This window comes from Polyodon spathula, chromosome 46 (genome assembly GCF_017654505.1).
Source record: "Polyodon spathula isolate WHYD16114869_AA chromosome 46, ASM1765450v1, whole genome shotgun sequence".
NCBI lineage: Eukaryota > Metazoa > Chordata > Actinopteri > Acipenseriformes > Polyodontidae > Polyodon > Polyodon spathula.
Window position 1 is genome coordinate 791,165 of NC_054579.1, and position 17,173 is coordinate 808,337.

At 46.5% G+C, this 17,173-nt stretch overlaps 4 protein-coding genes across 6 annotated transcripts in view; all 4 read right to left on the minus strand.

The window, feature by feature from the left end:
• LOC121306077 (histone acetyltransferase p300-like) overlaps nt 1-17,173 on the minus strand; it is a 456,244-nt gene that overhangs the window by 156,618 nt on the left and 282,453 nt on the right.
• On the minus strand, nt 1,729-5,698 carry LOC121306136 (cyclic AMP-dependent transcription factor ATF-4-like). Its single transcript, XM_041237861.1, has 3 exons — nt 5,537-5,698; nt 3,613-4,098; nt 1,729-3,103 (listed from the first exon to the last, which is right to left on the minus strand). The coding sequence occupies exons 2-3, from the start codon at nt 3,935-3,937 to the stop codon at nt 1,878-1,880; spliced, it is 1,551 nt and encodes a 516-aa protein (XP_041093795.1). The 5' UTR covers nt 3,938-4,098; nt 5,537-5,698; the 3' UTR covers nt 1,729-1,877.
• mief1 (mitochondrial elongation factor 1) lies at nt 9,281-12,912 on the minus strand. Of its 3 annotated transcripts, none has more exons than XM_041237871.1 (5): nt 12,833-12,912; nt 11,840-11,994; nt 11,205-11,385; nt 10,775-11,013; nt 9,281-10,189 (listed from the first exon to the last, which is right to left on the minus strand). In XM_041237871.1, the coding sequence occupies exons 2-5, from the start codon at nt 11,984-11,986 to the stop codon at nt 9,383-9,385; spliced, it is 1,374 nt and encodes a 457-aa protein (XP_041093805.1). In that variant the 5' UTR covers nt 11,987-11,994; nt 12,833-12,912; the 3' UTR covers nt 9,281-9,382. The 3 variants fall into 3 exon arrangements, with proteins under 3 accessions (XP_041093805.1, XP_041093804.1, XP_041093806.1); XM_041237870.1 differs by lacking the exon at nt 12,833-12,912 and adding an exon at nt 12,406-12,494; XM_041237872.1 differs by lacking the exons at nt 11,840-11,994; nt 12,833-12,912 and adding an exon at nt 12,406-12,496.
• Nucleotides 12,996-14,878, minus strand: LOC121306197 (MIEF1 upstream open reading frame protein-like). Its single transcript, XM_041237952.1, has 2 exons — nt 14,776-14,878; nt 12,996-13,232 (listed from the first exon to the last, which is right to left on the minus strand). The coding sequence occupies exon 2, from the start codon at nt 13,214-13,216 to the stop codon at nt 13,004-13,006; it is 213 nt and encodes a 70-aa protein (XP_041093886.1). The 5' UTR covers nt 13,217-13,232; nt 14,776-14,878; the 3' UTR covers nt 12,996-13,003.

The following is a 17,173-nucleotide window of genomic DNA, read 5'->3' on the forward strand; positions in this document are numbered from 1 at the left end:
TTTCACTGGACTCTATGAAGCTGAATCAGTTCATTCTATATAGAGGGGGTGCAATTCAATATGTTAACAAGGGAACATTATTCAGCAGCTTTCACTGGACTCTATGAAGCTGAATCAGTTCATTCTATATAGAGGGGGTGCAATTCAATATGAGAACAAGGGAACATTATTCAGCAGCTTTCACTGGACTCTATGAAGCTGAATCAGTTCATTCTATATAGAGGGGGTGCAATTCAATATGTTAACAAGGGAACATTATTCAGCAGCTTTCACTGGACTCTATGAAGCTGAATCAGTTCATTCTATATAGAGGGGGTGCAATTCAATATGTTAACAAGGGAACATTATTCAGCAGCTTTCACTGGACTCTATGAAGCTGAATCAGTTCATTCTATATAGAGGGGGTGCAATTCAATATGTTAACAAGGGAACATTATTCAGCAGCTTTCACTGGACTCTATGAAGCTGAATCAGTTCATTCTATATAGAGGGGGTGCAATTCAATATGATAACAAGGGAACATTATTCAGCAGCTTTCACTGGACTCTATGAAGCTGAATCAGTTCATTCTATATAGAGGGTGATGCTGCTAATCTTTTGCCCGCAGCTGTACATGATGTATCGTAATAGAGGTCTGTATCGCTTGTGATACGAGACCCACAGCGTAAAGAACTACAGCTCCCAGCATGCCTCACCATGGCCGCGGGAGCAGAGGCATGCTGGGAGCCGTAGTCCCAGCCAGCAAAATGAGTTCATTCTATAGTTGATTCTGCAGGGTGGTGTGAGAATACGAGACTGCGATTGGTTCTTTGATTTTGAGTGTGGGTGATTGATTTCCGCTCTTAAACACTCGCCCAGTTGAAGGTAATTCTAAAATGTTGAAATAGGCAGCGTTCAAGAGCTTAAAACAATTTTTAAAAGAAGTCCAGTGAAGCAAACTATGTTCAGTGATTAAGAGCTCAGTTGGGATTGGAAGCAGCCGACCCGGCAGAGGGTCCCACAGGACCGGGATTTGGGAGGGGTATTGATGCTGAGGTCAAAATTTATTTTTAATGATCGTTTTGATTAATCCCCCTCTCTCAGATAATCTCAGAGAATGCAGTTGTCCCCGCTGGTTTAGTTATCCAGATTACAAATAACTACACAAGAAAATTCATGTTTTTTTCCCCCTCCCGTAATCTTGATCACAAAACCCATAATTCAGTCTCCAAATCCCCTCTATATAACCCAAACCAGTAATTAATTACAACAAAAAAACAAAACAATGAAGCACCTATTACATCCCAAACAAGAAATGTTTATTTTTATTTTTTTTACAAAAACAAGACTTATTTTTAACACAGACACACACCCAGCCCTCAAACCCTCACATTACAAGCTGCAGTTTATTCTTCACTAAAGACACGACTTTATATACAGACTACATCTAGCGATGCGAGGACAAAAGGATGCAGAAAACATGTTAATAGCAGTCTGTCATTTGAATTGAGGAGTAGAATCTGTATTAACCCACAATATATACAGACAAGTCGAGAAGCGAAAGGTCAAAGATGAACATGAGACTCTGCTTAAAGGTTTCGTGACAGAATCCATCCATCATCTTCTGGCGAGTCAGAATTCAGCGCTACTGAGAGCTTCAACAGCTCTGTGTAACAAATCCAGGGAAAAAATAATAAATACAAAAATATATTATTAGGCTGGTCTTGAGAGAGAGAGAGAGAGAGATGCTGTCTTAACCAGCTGTGAAACCCTAGCCAGACTGCTTTAAAAGCAAGGGATGGAGGAAATGTCTAATGTGTTAAGAAAAAAAACCAAGATCTGAAAATCAAACTGCTATTTCTGCTATTGATTATTTCCAAGACAAGCAAACTCCAGCCTCACCCCGAGCCCTTGCCCTGCTGGAGTCTCCTGTCCCTGGCTTCCCTCACTTCCCTCATTAGCTCAGTCAGGTAGCGGATCTCTGCGGCGATGGCCTCAGCCTTCTCTCCCAGCGCCCGGTTCTTCTCCTCCAGCGCCTCCCGCTCCCCGCGCAGCCGGTCCAGCTCCGACCGCTTCTTCTGCCGGTACCGGGTTGCAGCAGTCTTGTTCTGCTCCATCTTCTTCATCTTCCTCTTGTCCGCAGACTTGACGTGACCCGAGAGGGGGGCGCACACTTCCAGCTCCTCCTCTTTCGACGGCCGGGAGTAAGGCTTGGCTGTCGCTCTCCGGGGCTCCGAGGAGGAGGGAGGGGTGCGGATTGGGGAGCCGCAGCTGGATCCCAGACCGCTGTCCGTGTCGGACGAGCAGTACCCCTCGATCTCCATCGCCTGGGCCTCTCGTTTCCAGAGCTGGAGCCCGGGCTCCGACCGCGTCTCCTCCTGTGCCGCTGCCTCTATGTCAATTTCGCTACCCAGCTCCTGAGTGAAAGAGGGCTGGTCAGAGTCTTCCGCCAGGGCTTTTCGGGGCTCCGAGGAGGAAGCAGGGCTGTGTTCAGGGGATCCAAGGCCGCTGTCCGTGTCAGACGAGCAGTAACCCTCCGTCTCCATCGTCTGGGTCTCTTGTTTCCAAGGCAGGAGTCCGGGCTCCGTCTCTTGTGTTTGTAACCGTGTCTCTGGGGTCTGTGTCTCTTGTTTCCAAGGCAGGAGTCCGGGCTCCGACTGAGTCTCCTGTGCTGTGTTGATGTCAACTTCGCTGCCGAGCTCCAGAGAGAAAGATGGATGATCTTCTAGGGCAGAAGGAGAGGAGGAGGAGGACAGGGGCTCCCTCTCCAGCAGGGGTTCCAGTTCCAGCTGAACTCCGATTCCCGCGGCCGGGGCGAATCCAGTTGCCAGAGAAACGGTTTCCCAGAGGGTCTCCACGGCGACCGCCGGTTCCGGGAGGGCTGGGTTCTGCAAGTCCAGGGGTTCTGGTATGCAGGACGAGTCAGTGGGGGGCTCTGCTGGGAAGGAGGCCAGGTAACCCTCCAGCCCCAGGTCCACGTCGCACACCGCCCCCCGGGAGGAGAGCAGATCCTCAGGGGTGCTGGGGGGGACCCCCGAATCACAGGGGTCCATCAGAGAGTCCAGGTCGAGCTCACTGAGGTCAATCTTCTGCACCATCCAGTCCATACCTGAGAAAGCATCCTCTGAGAGAGAGAGAGGACAGGGTTAACATTACAAATGCTATTAGAACTCAAATTAAATCTACTGTTGTTGCAACGATCAGGAGTTTGAAAATGAAAGCTGACAAAAGGCTTCTAGTCACAGTGTCACCAGTGCAGTGTGTGTGCAATACAATACATACCTATAATCCTATCTAGAAGGATTACTATTACAGAGATATAGAAATAGACAAATAGATAGAAATACAGACAAAAACTAGAAAGATAGCTATCTGTATATCTATATAAAACAGCTACCTGTATCTCTCTGTATAAAATAGCTGTTTTATACAGACAGCTAGCTATTTTACACCGAGACAGAGATAGGAGACAGACAAATATCCAGATTGACAGCTAGCTATTTTAAAGAGATGGACAAACACACAGAGTTAATGTTATAAAGTCAATCAAACCAACCCTTAAACTGATCAATCTCCACATTTACAACAAACACTCTCATTATTATTAATATTATTATTCCCCTCCTCACTCACCAGCGCAGTCTCCTGCCAAGGGATCCAGCAGCCAATCAATCGACTCCACAGACGAGCCCTTACCCAGGGGGCACTGCAACGGAGAGCAGGAGGGGGAGGAGGAGAAGAGTGAGGAGGAGGGGGGAGACAGGGGGGAGGAAGAGGGGGACCCAAACTCCTTCAGACGTGACTGAAACATCTCCTCATCATCATCACTGCTGCTGGAGAGAAAGAGCCCCCCCGCGCCCCCCCCCTCCAGCTCAGCCGTCGGAAACAAAGGGGACCCCCAGAGCAGGGAGTCCAAGATCCCCCCTAGGGGGTCGGAGGTCAGGGCGGACGAGGTCATCGTGTGAGGAGGATGTCAGTGATGCGTAGCGGCGGTGGGAGTCGGGTGATGTTGGTATCCGGGAGGAATCTCGTAGAGAGAGAGAATACGAGGAGTCGTCGTCGAGCTGGTGGGATAGTTTGCTGTCGACTGCAGCACTGCTGGGGAAAATCACAAGGGACCTGGTGATACAGGAAGAGATAGATTAATAATAATAACAGTCGTTCAGCGGAGGCTTTTTCCCCAAAGAGACTTCCAGAGACTAGGGGGGTGAACTCTGCATCACCAACAACTGCTGCTGCTGCAGAGTCTCTTCCAATAGGACCGCGTTTGTTTGACGTCTCCTCCGAAGGACAAGGAGGTGAAGTGACTTGCTCAGGGTCACACACACACACACACACAGCGAGTCGAGCCAGGATTTGAACCTCCTGGTATCAAGACCCCCCCCTTTCTGTAACCCGCTGTGCCAGCAAGCCTCTCTATTATTCTCTCTATTTATCAGACGCCTGCTTTTCTCCCAGGCGACTCACACAGTTGTCACAGAGCAGGACAGGAAGGGCTACAATGCAAGGCTCATATTTTAAAAACACAGTTTACACTAGCCAGTGCAAATCACAACACTGCTAGAATACAAGATGAACCAGGCTGCAATTAAATCAGGATCACAACGAGCTATACAGCTGTAAGTGTGCGCAAGTAAGAAAGCTGGGTCTTTTGAGAGCACTCTGTTAGATGTTAAGCGTCTGGTTTCATCGTAAACAAAAGCTTTGTTTTTTCCCCCCAGCCCTTGAAAACGACTCCAGAGGCAACAGCAGCTGCCAACAATTTCCCGCCAAGGCCCCGCCCACGCCGTTCCATCTCATGCCCAAATATGGGCATGGTTCGATCGGGGCCCCGCCCCCTTTCCCGCGGCCACGTCACCCCAACCCGTTCCCATAGCAGCGTCCTCAGCGGGCGAGTGAATCAGCCGCGACTCCCTCCCTCTGCCAGCGCGTTTGTTAACACTCTCCCACGGAGGGAGGAAGGCAGAGGGAGGAGGAAGAGCGGCCGGTGAAAGCGAGGAAGCGAGAAGCGGCCGCCATTTTACGGCGGTGCCACGTTGTGAAAAAAAATAAACGATTCGTTTCAAAACTTAATTAAAATATTCGACCTGGTTTTAAAACCGCAAACAGCCCAATATATATATATATATCAAATACCTTTTTTTTTGGCGCAGGTCCTTACCAAAAATTTGATTTAAAAAAAAACTATTTTAAATAGCTGTACAGTAATAAAAAAATCTACGGGTATGAAATTTTGAAAATGTTTTAACCGAGTTAATTTATTTATTATTGTGTTTATTTCAGTTGGATGTTGCGGCGGTTGCCGAGCTACGTCACGCGTTCTCTCTCAAGTTCAAAAAGGTTCGACCTCTCGCTCCACTTTAACCTGAAGAAAGCAAGCTTGTGAACAAATTATTATTATTATTATTATTATTATTATTATTTACCCAGCCCAATAAAAGGGATCACATCTCCTTATCTTTGTCCCAAGTTAAAAAGGGGAAGTTGACCGAGGCGAAATTCAAGAAAACATTCCTTACATAAAAGCCACTTCACGTATATTTAAATATATACTTACGCCATGTTTGCCAAATAAAATGCGCTGCACTGTTGTTCGCGCCGCTGCTGGTTCTGCCGTTGCGCTCGCCGCTATAGAGCCATGTTGCCGCTGCAGCGATTCGCTTTCTCTCTTTGTTCTCCTGCTCTTTCTCTCTCGCCGCTGTGAAGGGAATGAGGCGCCGCGGCTCCGGCGGCTGCTTTTATACTGACCGCGCTACAGCCGCAGTATCCTGCCGCCGGGACTGTGCCCCCTCTGCTGGGTATCACTCCGCGCAAATCCGGTTTCGGTAACGCTTTAAAAAAAAATCAATCAATCAATAAAAATACAAAACGACGTTACTAATTTAAAACATTAATTCGTGAAATTAACAAACTGTGTTTTCAGTATTTTATGCTTAGTAAAGTCCAAACAGAGGGGCTCGCTGCAGTATGATTACAACACGTTGTGTATTATTATTATTATTATTAAATTAAAATTTGACGCTGACAAAAAGAACGTCTCCCTAATTTTTGGTCAAAGCGGCTTTTTTTGTTATTTTTATTTTTTTTTAGTGTTTTAAAATTCCAGTTAAATTACATTACCGCTGTGTCTTTGGTACAGCCGGGCAATATCTCTCTTGCTCTTTTACAACGTGTCTGTATTTATAAAAAAAAAATAAAAATAAAATATAAAAAAAAGAGAGAGTACTATATTGATTTAACCTTGAAAAACCTACGTGCAAAGATATACAGATATTAAATATAGATAGCTGTATACAAATTTGCTATTTAAATTCGCATTACAGATGAATTTTATTTTTTTTTGTAATCGGTAATATATCGATTATAAAAGGCAATGACGTCACAACCCGCTCGGTTTGTTTCTCTCTGATCACGCACCCTGGCTGTGACGAGCCCGGGCTCTGATTGGCTGAAGGGCTGGCGATCACGTGAACTCTGAGAGCTGATTGGTCGACGAGGCAATAAAATGATTTTTTTTTTTTGTTTTGGTGGAAAATCTGCCCACAGATTTTTAAAGTCAAATAAAGTCCAGCGGGAAATTTCAGTTATTTGTCAATAAATTTGCATATTCCGAGTACATATAATTAAAACAGCTACTGTTTATTTATTTATTTTTTTTAACTTAACTCCAAAGACAAAGTGAAAACAATTATATAAATTTACATACACAACTTTTATAAGATTGTTTTAAGTAATGTATTATTATTCAATATATTTAACCACCAATTAAAACACGTTTTGTACACCCACCTTCAAAACAATACTTCATTTTTTTTTAATATTCAGTTCCAGCTTATTTAAAATTGATAATTTTATTTTTTTAGATGTTTTCAATGTGGTATTTTATACCCGTGACGTCATTAAAAAAGTTTTCTGAAATTTGGCGCGTTATAAAAATAAAACCATTTAAATCCTGAAATAAGTGACAAGAAAAAATAATAATAATAATAATATTGCTGAGAAACTACATCAAAACTTAAATGTTATAACACCGTCTGTTTTAGAAAAATAAACCTTTACTGACGTCTGTAAATATTTTGGCGCCGAAAGAGTTACAAAAATAAATGATTCGTTGCCGTCCGCACATCACCCACTCAATCCCAGCGCGGCTGTAAATTGAAAATAAAAACTACAATTAAGATGGCGACATCAATAGAAACCCCGGCATTCGGGATCCATGTTTGTAGTTCTTACTGGTCAGCATCGCCTTTACAGTCTTTGCAAGGGTAAATCTCAATATAACGACACGCAGGGCCGATCTGTGGGGGGAAAGCAGACTTAAAACGACGGTGCCAATAGAAAGCCAGCGTTTAAAACGTGCCTGCTACAGTAACACTAATGTAAAATAATAATAAGATCATACCTTTTGGTTGCAAGCTAGACGACCACCTGCACCCTCACAGATTTTGATTTGTTTTATGCATTAAAAAAAAAAAAAAAAAAAAGATAGATTTGGACACAAACGTATTTGTATCCATTGAACTTTTAAATAAAAATAAAAAACACGTTGCTTTATATGGGAGTGGAATATAAAAACACAGTAAGACCATCATCTCTGTCAGGACAGGGCAAACGTTTATTGATTGTTGCCGCAGTGTTATAAAGAAGCTGAAAGAGGTGCGAGAAATCTTACAGCGTTCAGAATCGTCCGCACAGTGTTTTCAAAGCATGTATTTATTTCATTAAAATCAGGACAGCATTGCAGTTTGCGTCAGAGACAAGACAGCCGTTTAAAAAATTAAAAATGACATCATAATTTCATTATTCAAGATTTTTCAATCACTTTTAGTACCCCCCCCCTTTCCAATCCTCATGGTTTTTTTTAACTGCTGTCATGCCCAGCCCCGCCCACTCCACATTGATAGACAGGGTGAGAGTGGGCGGGGCTGGCTGAGCTGTCATCATGGACCTCGGGGTGGGGGGGGGACGGGGGGGTCCTGTCCAGCAGGTAGAGATTCTCCAGATAAACTCAAAGGCAGCTTTTAAAAAATGATCCAAACTCGCTGTCGGAGGAAACCAGAACCACTCAGATTGACCAAAGAGAAACGGCTTTAAAATAGGGAGGGGAGGGGTAAACAAAAAAGATTCGACCCAAAACAAAACCAATCACATGATCACAGTCTTGGGTCAGAGGTTAAAAGGGGGACGCTGTTCTGTTTTTGTAACACTGGAAACATGAAGCCTGCGTCAGAAAACAGGATCCGAGAGTCAGACTTCAAAACAACACTGATCAAGGATTCATTCTGACCTGATGCATCTTTAACTTAATTCTTAAATACAATAATACTACCTACCCCCCCCCCCACACACACACACACAGCCACTATTTGTGAGCAAAATATTTTGGTGAATCACATCCCTGAAATGTTTTGGCGCCCCCTGTTGTGAGACACGAAGCAGCCCTGATAGAGGAATCAGATATACGTGCAAAAAATATTGCAGCCTTCTCCCCCTCCCTCCATACGCAAAAAATGACTGGCGAATATTTCTGGATGGCTTCACAGTAGGCGTGTGTGTGTGTGTGCGTCAGCGAGCGTGTGTCTGTGCGTCAGTGTGTGCGTGCGTGACATCCTAAAACATTTCTCACTTAAAGCTTGTGTAAATCAAAATAAAAACACACCCTGCAGCTAAGACCTCCTTCAAAATCCTGTAAAACGAGGCCATTTCGTTCGCTCATTAACATATTCCTCACACGCGCGCGCCACGCATTCAAAAGCAGCTCGAATATTTACCGAGGCAACAAACTGATCTTCGCGGCCGTTTGCGAAATTCAGTTGCCGGGGGGAGAAAAAAGAAAAAATCCTGCTTTACGGTAAATATTTCGAACACGATTCTGATTGGCTCTTGCTGAAATTTGCCTATGCAGATTAACACACACATTACATATCTTAAAATCAGCAACCAAAAACCCTACTCTCGCCACTAACCCATTCGCACAGCACAGTCCTCTCTCCTCCTTTTTCCATTCCTCGTTCCCGCTGACATCCCACTGCAAACGCTCCCAGACAACCCAGCTAGCAGACCCCAGCATGACCAGCACACTGCACAGCTGGGAGGGGGGGGTGGTGTGCAGACAGACACACTGGGGTAGCACAAGTATAGGGCAGCTGCAATGGGGTGAGGCTGGTAGAATGGGACCACTGTGCTCACTGGTATGATCTTCAATGAGAGACAGGCAGAAGCGGCACTGCAATGGCTCTGTATTACACTACAATGGTAGCACAAGTATAGGGCAGCTGCAGTGGGGTGAGGCTGGTAGAATGGGACCCCAGTGTGCTCACTATACCCTCAATGATCTTCAATGAGAGACAGGCAGACAGCGGCACTGCAATGGCTCTGCGTTACAGTGAAACACTAGAACCTGTCAAGTCCTCAGCAGGCTCTCCGGCTCGGACAGGGCGCAGTAGAGGGTGTACCCCAGTTCGTCGATCTCCTGGGGGGTGAGTTCGGAGAAGAGGTTGACCTTGGGGGCCAGGGGGCAAGGGAGGCACCCCTCCTCCAGCCACCCCACCAGCTCCCTGATCAGCAGCAGGAAACGCTCGGGCAAGTCGCCCGGCGACCAGTCTCTCTTCCGACTACTGACCGCCAGCACTGCGGCTGTGAGCTGCCCCGAGTCCAGCTTCCCCAGGGCGGGGTTCAGCTTGCACACCCCTTTCAGCAGCTTGAGACAGAGGCAGCGGCAGCCGCCGTCGTCCCGGTCCGCCCCCTGGAGCCTGGAGGTGTGGTCGGCCCGGAAGCTTTGGCGCCACACGTTAGCTAACTTCTCCAGCCTGTGGGGCTTGGCGATCAGCACGGTGTCCTCGAAGACCACCAGAGGGAGGAAGTCCAGGAAGAGCCGGCGGTCGTGGTCGTACTGGACCTCCAGCGCGATCGTTTCCGAGGGCACGGCCGTCCGGATGCCGTAGCCCAGCGCGGCGCCGACGGCCATCCAGTTGATGGAGTGGCGGAAGACCCTTTCGAAGGATTCCAGGACGGACCTCGGGGAGAGGTAGCCCCCCACCACGCAGCGGTCCCAGTAGCTCGTCCCCCGGGGGTAATACTCCAGGTTTTCCCGGCGGACGAGCCAGAATCCCGGGACGTTCATGATGGTTTCTTCGCCGGGGACGGGAGACCACAGGTTTTTTTCCAGGACCAGCGGGACCATCAACTGGGCGTGGTCCGCCGTCACCACCTGGACAGGGACAGAGAGGTTTGTGGGTGGTTTTTATGATCCAGTCCTGGTTTCACTAGGAGTTTAATCAGACTCTCGCTGCACAGCAGTGTGATCCAATCCTGCTTTCACTAGGAGTTTAATAATCAGACACACCTGAGCAGTGTGTCCAGTCCTAGACACACTGGTTTAATAATGAGACACAGCTGAGCTAGCAGTGAACACCTGGACTGGATCACACTGCTGTGCAATACTGGATCACACTGCTGTGCAATCCCAGCCCTGCATCTCTCCGTCTAAATACCCCACCAATACAGTGCACCTCTCCGCTATAAAATCAGCTACAAACCTCCTTCAACCAAAGTCTATCTACAGGGCTGGAAATCAGACTCCTGTTGCACAGCAGCATGATCCAGTCCAGGTTTCACTGCTACCAGCTTGATCAGCCCCCAGTGTGTCTAGCTAACAAGCTCAGGGATGATAATAAGATTGATTAGCTACCCTTGCACAATTATTATTTACGTCCTTGTATAAACCAGTATGATGACGACGATGATGATGATGATGATGGAGATTAATGAAATGAGTTTGGGGGTCCCCCCTCACCTGCAGGTCGTCGTAGAGGCTGCCGCTGGGGTACGGGTCTCTCAGTGGCGCGTCGGGGAGCCTGTCCCGCAGGGAGGAGAGCAGCTGGGAGCAAATCTCCAGCACAGCCCTGCGCGCCCCGCTCTGCTCCTCCGGGGAGATCCGAACCCGAGTCTCGTAGAACCAGCGCAGCTTCTCACCGAGAGACACGCGCTGCCGGGGCCCCGCGCCCCGCGAGAGTGGCCCCGCCCCCCGCGAGCCTGGGAGGGGAGAGACGAGATATTAATACAGAGAGAGAGACACACAGACCCAGACACTCAGACAGACACACACCCACAGACTCCCCCCCCCACACACACAGAGAGACTCAGACACAGCTAGACACACAGAGACTCTCACACACACACACACACACACACACACACACACACAGAGACATCCACAGACTCACAGACTCCGGACGCAGAGTCGCCGGTGGGCAGAGTCTGCAAAGACCGGCTGAGGTTGGTTTTCATGTCGCTGTTCAGTAACCGTGGCGACGACCCCAGCCAGCTCGGCTCCTCCCAGCTCCTCTGCCCCGACTGGCCCATCCTGGTGGGGCTGGCAGGGGCGCTGACCGCTCGGTCGTACATCTGGAGCAAAAACGACGAGACGAAAAAACGAAACCTGGGTCAGGAAGCAGCCGGGCTGAGCTTTCAACACAGACACAGAAACAGCTGGGCAGAGGAAAGACAGCTCAAGATTTCAATTACTTTAAATGTCTTTTTTTGTTGTTACTGTGCAGGTGCAGAACTGGGGTTAATTATTATAATATTATTCTATATAAAACCAGCGATAATATTCACTGCTTCAAACACACACAGACTCCCACACACACACAGAGACTCCCAAACAGAGACACACACACACACTGTATAAATAGCTAGCCACATTAACATGATTCACTGTTTATTGTAAATAACAAATGCGATAAGGGATCCCACAATGCACTGCAACAATGGATAAGGGATCCCACAATACATTGGATAATTCACCCACAATGCACTGTAACAATTGACTCTGAATTGGTTCGCGTCTCTCCCTCACCCGCTTCACTGCCAGCGTGGCGATGCCCAACATCGCCGCCCCCCCGAACCCGAGCACCAGCTTGGCGTTGGAGAGCACGAAATCGATGACTCCCCCCATCCCGCTATCCTCCTTCCTCCCCTTGGGGTCCCTCCCGACTCCTGCCATCACAGCACCTGCAAAACACGAGCGTCTCGTGTCACACACATTACAAACAGGGCTGGGGATGAGACTCCCGCTGCATAGCAGTGTGATCCAGTCCTGCTTTCACTAGGAGTTTAATAATCAGACTCCCGCTGCACAGCAGTGTGATCCAGTCCTGCTTTCACTAGGAGTTTAATAATCAGACACACCTGAGCTTGTTAGCTAGACACACTGGGGGCTGATCAAGCTGGTAGCAGTAAAACCTGGACTGGATCACACTGCTGTGCAATGGGAGTCTGATTCCCAGCCCTGTAGATAGAGTTTGGTTGAAGGAGTTTTGTAGCTGGTTTTATAGTGGAGAGAGCTGCAGTATATTGGTGGTAATAGTGGGATATTTATCCAGCATGAATCAGCTCTCCAGGGATCTTGGTTTCCACCCTTACCTGCGAGTCTGTGTTCTGTCTATCTTCCAAATCCTATCACCTCCTCCTCCCAACTTGAAACTGGGGGTTCAGCTTCCGTGAAGTTTCTGCGAGAACGTCACCGGCCGCTCACCCCTCATGCCACGGCCACTTTAACTTGTTCTTTATTTCAATACCAGTCTTCTAGAGCAAATTCTCTTTTCTAGAGCCGACCGTGGTTTATAAAGTCTTCACTGGTCTCTCTCTTTCAATTGAGGAGTTCTAGATATTTCTTTATAGTCTGGTCGCCCTAGAAGCGTCTGGCATTCTTGATTGAATCCCAGCTCCAGATCATTTCTCAGTGTGTATATGTACAGATTCTCACTGTTCATTGAGAAAATACATCTATTATAATTCGGTTGCGTTTGGTTCTAGATTTCTAAAATAAAGTTCTAGATCAGCTTCTCACCTCCTCTGCACAAAGGTTCTTGATAATTCTCCTCCAATTTCTTGACCAGTTTCCCCCTTGGGGTTCCAGAACTTCCCCTCTGATCTATAGCTCCAGAAGAAAGATCCTTGCTTGGGGTTCTAGAACCGTTATATGGTTCTAGATCAACACCCCCACCCCACGCCCGGGACTCTAGACCAGCCCGCCCAGGCCGCTGTGCAGGAAGACGAGCCCCCTCTGCAGCGCGAGCTCCCTCTCCCCCCCCTCCCGCAGCCCCTGGCAACGGCGGAACTCCCGGCTCAGCGCCGCGCGGTAGTAGTTGCGGTCGGTGTACTGTAGGGGGCGCCCCGCTCTGAGCAGGGCTCTGTAGAGCTGCAGCACCGCCGAGCGAGACCAGCCGCCCATCGGAGAGGAGAGACAACTGTGAGGAGAATAAAACACAGAGAGAGAACTGTGAGAATACAACAGAGAGAGAGAACTGAGGAGAATAAAACACAGAGAGAGAACTGAGGAGAATAAAACACAGAGAGAGAACTGAGGAGAATAAAACACAGAGAGAGAACTGAGGAGAATAAAACACAGAGAGAGAACTGAGGAGAATAAAACACAGAGAGAGAACTGTGAGGAGAATAAAACACAGAGAGAGAACTGAGGAGAATAAAACACAGAGAGAGAACTGAGGAGAATAAAACACAGAGAGAGAACTGAGGAGAATAAAACACAGAGAGAGAACTGAGGAGAATAAAACACAGAGAGAGAACTGAGGAGAATAAAACACAGAGAGAGAACTGAGGAGAATAAAACACAGAGAGAGAACTGAGGAGAATAAAACACAGAGAGAGAACTGAGGAGAATAAAACACAGAGAGAGAACTGAGGAGAATAAAACACAGAGAGAGAACTGAGGAGAATAAAACACAGAGAGAGAACTGAGAGAATAAAACACAGAGAAAGGAGGAGAATAAAACACAGAGAGAGAACTGAGGAGAATAAAACACAGAGAGAGAAGAGAGGAGAATAAAACACAGAGAGAGAACTGAGGAGAATAAAACAGAGAGAGAGAACTGAGGAGAATAAAACACAGAGAGAGAACTGAGGAGAATAAAACACAGAGAGAGAATAGAGGAGAATAAAACAGAGAGAGAGAACTGAGGAGAATAAAAACAGAGAGAGAGAGCATAGAGAGAGGGATGGGGAGAGAGGAGAATAAAACACAGAGAGAGAACTGAAGAGACGAAAAACACCAGAGTCCAAGAAGAGAATAAAACACAGAGAGGAACTGAGAGGAGAATAAAACAGAGAAAGAGATTTGAGGAGAATAAAACACAGAGCGAGAACTGTGAGGAGAATAAAACACAGAGAGAGAACTGTGAGGAGAATAAAACACAGAGAGAGAACTGTGAGGAGAATAAAACACAGAGAGAGAACTGTGAGGAGAATAAAACACAGAGAGAGAACTGAGAGGAGAATAAAACACGCTTTCCAATTTGAGAGAAGACTTAGGAGAAATAAAAAAAAGAGAATTTCAAAGCGAAGGTTGATATTTTGCATATGGCTTTAGCGGGCTGTGAAATTACACAGCAGTGAGAAATTTCACAAACAAATGAGGCGGTTAAAATTTAATTAAAATTAAACCGACGCAGAAATTCAAATCAAACACAGCGTTCTTTTTCCGTTAAAATATTCAGGATTTGCACGAGGCGGGAGGCAGTTTAAGCTTAAGGTTGAAACCGACAGGTTCTGCCAACATCTCTACAATAAATACATATATATTTACAAGTTATACACCCACATAAACACATTTATAAATCTACACTTCATTCAGAAAGAAAATGTTGTTGAAATAAAAATGCTATTCTGTTATGACCTTTCTGCGGTTAAACCCCCCCCAGCGAAATCAAACCACAGTGACCGGTTATAAAGGAATAAGAGTCTGGGTTTGTTTACCTAGATAATGGTACTTACTGTGACAAAAAAAACAGTTTTTAATTTCGTGTTTTTCTTGTAAAATTTCAGAGTGTTTTCCCACACCGTCTCTGGGTCGCCGTATCTGATATTTTTTTTTTTTACCCAAGGAAACAAAACGAAAAACAAACAGTCCAAGTATGAATATAAAGTGTAGGGTATATTACATATTAAAATATTTGAAGAAAACACCTGAGAGTCTCGCGTGTTTTTATCTACGCTTTCCAATTTGATAAAAGACTTAAGAAAAAAAAAATGAATTTCAAAGCGAAGGTTGATATTTTGCATATGGCTTTAGCGGGCTGTGAAATTACACAGCAGTGAGAAATTTCACAAACAAATGAGGCGGTTAAAATTTAATTAAAATTAAACCGACGCAGAAATTCAAATCAAACACAGCGTTCTTTTTCCGTTAAAATATTCAGGATTTGCACGAGGCGGGAGGCAGTTTAAGCTTAAGGTTGAAACCGACAGGTTCTGCCAACATCTCTACAATAAATACATATATATTTACAAGTTATACACCCACATAAACACATTTATAAATCTACACTTCATTCAGAAAGAAAATGTTGTTGTTTTTTTTAAATAAAAATGCTATTCTGTTATGACCTTTCTGCGGTCCATCCCCCCCCAGCGAAATCAAACCACAGTGACCGGTTATAAAGGCTTTAAGAGTCTGGGTTTCAAACCTAGATGCCTTCCACACTGCAGCCCAGCGCTTTCTTTATCTAACCACTGAAAAAACCCACTGCCTTCCACACTGCAGCCCAGCGCTTTCTTTATCTAACCACTGAGCTCCTCAAACCCACTGCCTTCCACACTGCAGCCCAGCGCTTTCTTTATCTAACCACTGAGCTCCTCAAACCCCTGCCTTCCACACTGCAGCCCGCCGTTTCTTTATCTAACCACTGAGCTCCTCAAACCCACTGCCTTCCACACTGCAGCCCAGCGCTTTCTTTATCTAACCACTGAGCTCCTCAAACCCCACTGCCTTCCACACTGCAGCCCAGCGCTTTCTTTATCTAACCACTGAGCTCCTCAAACCCACTGCCTTCCACACTGCAGCCCAGCGCTTTCTTTATCTAACCACTGAGCTCCTCAAACCCACTGCCTTCCACACTGCAGCCCAGCGCTTTCTTTATCTAACCACTGAGCTCCTCAAACCCACTGCCTTCCACACTGCAGCCCAGCGCTTTCTTTATCTAACCACTGAGCTCCTCAAACCCACTGCCTTCCACACTGCAGCCCAGCGCTTTCTTTATCTAACCACTGAGCTCCTCAAACCCACTGCCTTCCACACTGCAGCCCAGCGCTTTCTTTATCTAACCACTGAGCTCCTCAAACCCACTGCCTTCCACACTGCAGCCCAGCGCTTTCTTTATCTAACCACTGAGCTCCTCAAACCCACTGCCTTCCACACTGCAGCCCAGCGCTTTCTTTATCTAACCACTGAGCTCCTCAAACCCACTGCCTTCCACACTGCAGCCCAGCGCTTTCTTTATCTAACCACTGAGCTCCTCAAACCCACTGCCTTCCACACTGCAGCCCAGCGCTTTCTTTATCTAACCACTGAGCTCCTCAAACCCACTGCCTTCCACACTGCAGCCCAGCGCTTTCTTTATCTAACCACTGAGCTCCTCAAACCCCACTGCCTTCCACACTGCAGCACAGCGCTTTCTTTATCTAACCACTAGCTCCTCAAACCCCACTGCCTTTATATTAGCAACAGCGCCATCTAGTGCACAGCTAGTGTATTGCAGGCAAAACAAACTGGAGTGGATGAAAGGATGACTTAACCCAAGCGTCCGCAGGACTCGTGTGTCCCTCCTTCTGAGACTGGAGCGCTCTTGTATTCAATCACTACAATAAAGAGAGACCTCATTTTCACTGCCTTTAGACGCTAGTGGTGTGTGTTCTAGACTTCCCAGAGGCACCTAGAACAGCCTAGTACTTTAATTGCAGGAAAACGCTCTGAAAATTCCCTGTTACAATCGAGAGAGAGAGAGCGATATTTGCAGATGGAAGTATTTTGTGGCATTACTGAGATCCCAATAGCTCTTTCTGCTCAGTATTACATTGGGGCAGCTGCTGACTTCACAGAGAGCTGACAGATCATCAGGGTTTGTTTTTGTAAATTTAATTGTATTTCCTAATTGAAATCACAGAGTATATATTAAGCTCACTTCACGAAAGCTTCGTTCCCACACACCCACACCCGCTCAGTCACGCACACACACTCACAAACTCCCTCAAACTTGCTCACTCACTCACAGACTCTCACAAACTCCCTCAGACTCGCTCACTCACACTCGCTCGCTCACTCACAGCAGAACTTTGAGGGTGAGTAAACTTTCTACAATCCTCTGTTCAAATGAGTTACAATGAATTTATCAGC